At 35.3% G+C, this 4,753-nt stretch overlaps 1 protein-coding gene across 1 annotated transcript; it reads right to left on the bottom strand.

Annotated features, from left to right (window-relative positions):
• Positions 1-3,336: 3,336 nt before the first annotated feature.
• LOC110613207 (RING-H2 finger protein ATL57) lies at positions 3,337-4,291 on the bottom strand (the record flags this gene model as incomplete). Its single annotated transcript, XM_021754230.2, has 1 exon — positions 3,337-4,291. A coding segment is annotated over one exon (726 nt), but the record flags the coding sequence as incomplete, so codon positions are not given.
• Positions 4,292-4,753: the final 462 nt, after the last annotated feature.

The following is a 4,753-nucleotide window of genomic DNA, read 5'->3' as shown; positions in this document are numbered from 1 at the left end:
TCTAGCTTAATTTATGGTTTTTATCTTGTTTTTACAGAAAAGGAAGAATCTGGAAAATGGGAGAAAAAGTACAGAAAATTTGCAAAAGGATGATTTGCCCAGTGATTTGCCCAAAAATCTGCTCCAATCACTGCCCAGATCAAGCTAAAACAGATACCCAGAGGCAACAGACAGCAGTGACATGGGCAAGCGATTTGACCAAGACAATCGAGGATCACTGGCCAAATTACTCGTAGAGGCATAGAGGACTGACTCACAGAGAAGCGATTTGCCCAAGAAACTGGTCAAATCGCCGGGCAAATCACTTTGACAGCAGAAAATTACAGCAGAGCGGGAAAATGGACAGCAAACAGAAATCCGAATTTTCAGAAGTCCAAATCCAATCCAATCACTTCCAGCACTTATCCAAGAGCCACGAAAGAGCTTCTCATCCAAGGAAATCCAATTGCAATTAAATTCAACATCAAAAGAGGAGTCCAACACCAAATCAAAGAGGGATTTCAAAACCCTAGATGGATAAAATTCTGCAACTATAAAAGGAGAGCCTCCAAGCCAGCAATCTTATCTCCTGATCATCTTCTGATCAGCAACTCAACTCGCCAGAAACTCTCCAGCATCTTCCTTTTTCTTTTCTTTTCATCTTTTTGTGTATTTAGTCCACCATGAGTGGCTAAACTCCTTCTTTTCTAGTTGAAGTGGGTGAATTTCAGATTTTGTGATGAATTGGGAGATTTAAATCTCCATTGTTAAACTTCTATTTAATTTCAATATTTATGCAATTTGAGCTTTCCATAAATATTACTTTGCTTTTAGAATCAATAAGGGCCCATTGCTTTTAAATTGCTTAAGTAATATTGTTTGAATGATTTAGGTCCGTAATTGCTTAGGTTGTTCAAATACACATTTAATCAAATTGCATAATCTAAACTTGACCACGCGGTTGGCAATGATAGAATTGGGTTTCTCTAAGTCTTAATGCAGTCAACAGTTGTTCGATACTACAATGCCCCAAGGACGTTCCTTGGCAACTTGTTGATTAGTGTTTGATTAGCGAACGTTTCCTAATCAAACTAGAACTAAGGAGGAATTTGGATTGTGAGAAGCGTCTTCCACATCCAAAACTAATTTATTGGAATAAATAGGAGAGTTAAAGAATCAATGATCAATTCTAAACAATCTGAAATAGATCCATACTTCAACTAGAAGCTTCTCTCTTATTGATTTACTCATCTTTACATTATTGCTTTCTTTTGCTATTTAGTTTTAACTCATCAAATCAAACTCCCCTCTTTTAATTACTTGTTATTTACTTGACCTAGTCATTATTAGGAAAATCATTGGTGTCAATTCCCTGTGGTTCGACCCTATTGCCACTATCTACAAGTTTGTTGTTGATTGTTTAATAGGTTTATTTTTGACGGCTTCGACAATCGCCTATCACTTCTCGTCACAGTTCTCATTTGCTCTTGCTGAACTACCATAATATAAGCACAATTCAAATTAGGCAAAGGGTCTGTACTCAAGACATGGGACCGCACGGTACCATAAACTTCTTCATCTAAGTCCATCAAAAACTGATGAACTCTTTCTTCTTCACGTTTTCGCTCCATTTTAATGGTAAGATTGCATTTGCAGTCTGCACATGCACATACTGGTATTTGATCATAATTATTAATCTCATCCCATAAGGTTTTGAGTTTACCGAAATAGGACATAATGGATTGACCATCATGCCTACAGTTTGTTAGGTCAGATCTCAACTGCTGCATTCGTGATCCATTTCCTATCGAGAATTTCTGCTTAATATCTTTCTATAGATTCTTCACCCTTTCAACGTGAAAGATAGTTCAATCAAAGTGTTAGTTCAATGGTATTAAATACCCAGTAAACCAACATAGAGTTAACTGTCCACCAATCTTCGAGTTCCGATGCATTATCCATTGGTTGTTTAACGAATCCATCGATAAACCCATATTTCTTTTTGGCTCTCAATGCAGTCCACATGGCCCTTGTCCATTTTTCATAGTTCTCTCCTTTTAACTACACTTGGGTAATTAAATTACCTGGATTATCATTTGAATTCAGTGTATAAGGATTGGAAGAATTTTTCATTATTTATGAATTCTCCCTATATTTCCTTTTAACCTCCATGGTTCTGATACCATGTAAAAAATGATAATTCACATAATTTGTGAATGAAAATCTTTGTCCTTTCATTTATAGGAATATGACAATATATACACGAGGTTCATCTCTGTTTAGGAAAATCTAAAAATGCAAAATTTCTTATACAGTACAAACCAAACTTCTTATGCTCTACAAACTAAACTTTCTATACAGGACAAGAAAAAAAAAAAAGAAAGAAAAGATATTCACACAAATCGAGCCTTAAACCACGACAGGTCGGCTGATCATCAAGACGTTAGACAGGTCTGTACAGATCAGTAGGTCATCCAGACGTCAGACAGATCGGCAGGTCATTAAAAGGTCGAATTCTCAGAATGTTTAGTCGACACTAGTCGACAGATTAGATAATCAAGACGTCTAGTCGACAGGTCGCTTCCAATAATAAATCTAAGCCAAAAGCATATCAAAATCAAAATAACCTCTTTTGAAACACTTTAGATTTGAGTGAAATTTTTTCTATTTGATTTGGAAATTATCATTGTGACTACAAATATTTATTTGTTGATACTCCTGTCTCAATGTATTCTGATGAATAATTCTATTCATCCCTTTATGAATTTACCTTATAAGATGCTGGTGTTCTATGGCAGAGGATAGATCTAAATGGGATCATATGAGAAAAGAAATTTACTTTGTATGTTGTTGTGATAGCAGTATAGATTCTTATAATTTAATTTTGGAAAAGAGAAGCGGAGGATTCAAAAATAGAAGAAAATAATTTTGAATAACAATATAGAGCAATTTGTCAATTCCTTAATGCAATTATTTTGATGTGTTTATTATATAATTGACTAGAAACTAGGGTTCTTTGGTTGGTGGCTTTAATGTGAATAAAGATTTTGGGTGGAAGAATCATATTAGCATTGCCCCCAAGATAATTGTTGAAGGCAGCTTTTTCCTGAGATGTTGTACAATGGTTATACGACGTCTCTATGGTCATTACTGTAATTATTTTTTCTACCTGAAAAAATTCTGAAAAAAAAGAAATACCATCATTGTTTCTTCTGCAGACAAAAAGAAAAAAAAAAGGTTCAGGACCCATAAAGCATTACGCTGAAACTGGACTAACGATTTGAATTAGATGATATAACGGTTTGCATTAGGCGTAACAAGGACTTTAAATGCTATAGAAAGACGCGGTAAGAAATTGTCTAAATATATAATAGTTGCTGATGGAGAAGGTCAAAGGCAGTCTTAATTATTTTCTAAAATTCTGAAAAAAAAAAATTCAATATATAATAAATAGTTGCGTATTTACACGTGCCAAATCACACGTACCACAAACCTAAATTGTACAGCTAATTGTTCAGCTATCAGTTATCCTCCCACACTGTCCCGCCTATATCTATACACGTATACAACATTCTCACTGTTGATCTCAAACCGGCACATCAAAAAACCGATCACCTCTGCAAACTGGACAAGTCACGTGCATTTTAAGCCACATGTCAATACAATCCTGGTGGAACACGTGCTTACAGTGTGGTATTACTTTGACGGTCTCTTTCTCTTCAAACTCGCCCAGGCAAATTGCGCAATCGAGTTGGTACCTTGCTTCCCCATGGTAATAAGCATACACCGGCAACGACCTGATAACTTGTGGGTCCAGTCCTTTAGCTGAACGGGACACAGCCCTTGATGGTATACGTGGGTGATTGCCCCGGTGAGAGGATAAGTCCGGCGTTGGGTCGGTGGAGAACTTCCGGAGGTAGATGGAGAAGAAGCCCATGAAAAAGAGAGCTGTTAAAAGGACAAGAATTGTTAAGGCCATAGAAGAATCAAAGGGAGGATGAGAATATTGTGGTTCCAACGATGATGACTGCGGCGGAGGCGATGGTGGAGGTGGTGGTGAGGCAGAGTTGGAGGAGTTATGCGTGCTGTTCAGGGGGTGGAAAGACATGTCCAATGACACTCGTAGTTTGCCGCCGTGAGATTTTATTGAAGGCTGAGAAGTAGCAACAAAAGCCACGCGTCTCTGATGGGTTAAGACACAGAGAGAGCTTGAGTAATGGTGATGGCGGTGGTGGTGATGGAGGAGGATAAGAAGGGCGGTGAGGGGATGGAGAGAGTGATGCTCCAGGAGAGATGGGTCCAGAAGGCTAGTTTAGAATCTGTATGCAAACTTAGATATATCTATAATAGAGACGAAATGATTTAGATATTTTATATTTATTATTTTAATATGAATTTATCTCTTTTTTATTTTTACACTAAATTTTATTATTTTAATTATAAAGTAAAAAAAAAACATACTTTTCTGAAACTAAGGAAATATTATTAAAAAATTTGTGGTTATAAAAATTATTTGTATACTTGTTGTGAGAAAATTATAAGATGGTCCATGAGGTTTTTGGAGTAGGACGGATTGAATATTCGTCAAAATTAGAGTATTTAAATTTAAATTTAATTTATATTAATAATATTTCCATTTGTTTTGAATTCGTTTAAAAGTAATTTAATTTATTCGAATTCATTATAAATTTAATTATTATCTAAATAAAATTTAAATTTATTTAGCTTTATATATTTTAATTAATAATTTATATAAAAATATTTTTTATTAATA

This window comes from Manihot esculenta, chromosome 4, assembly GCF_001659605.2.
Source record: "Manihot esculenta cultivar AM560-2 chromosome 4, M.esculenta_v8, whole genome shotgun sequence".
Lineage (NCBI taxonomy): Eukaryota > Viridiplantae > Streptophyta > Magnoliopsida > Malpighiales > Euphorbiaceae > Manihot > Manihot esculenta.
This window is presented reverse-complemented; position numbering and strand designations above follow the sequence as displayed.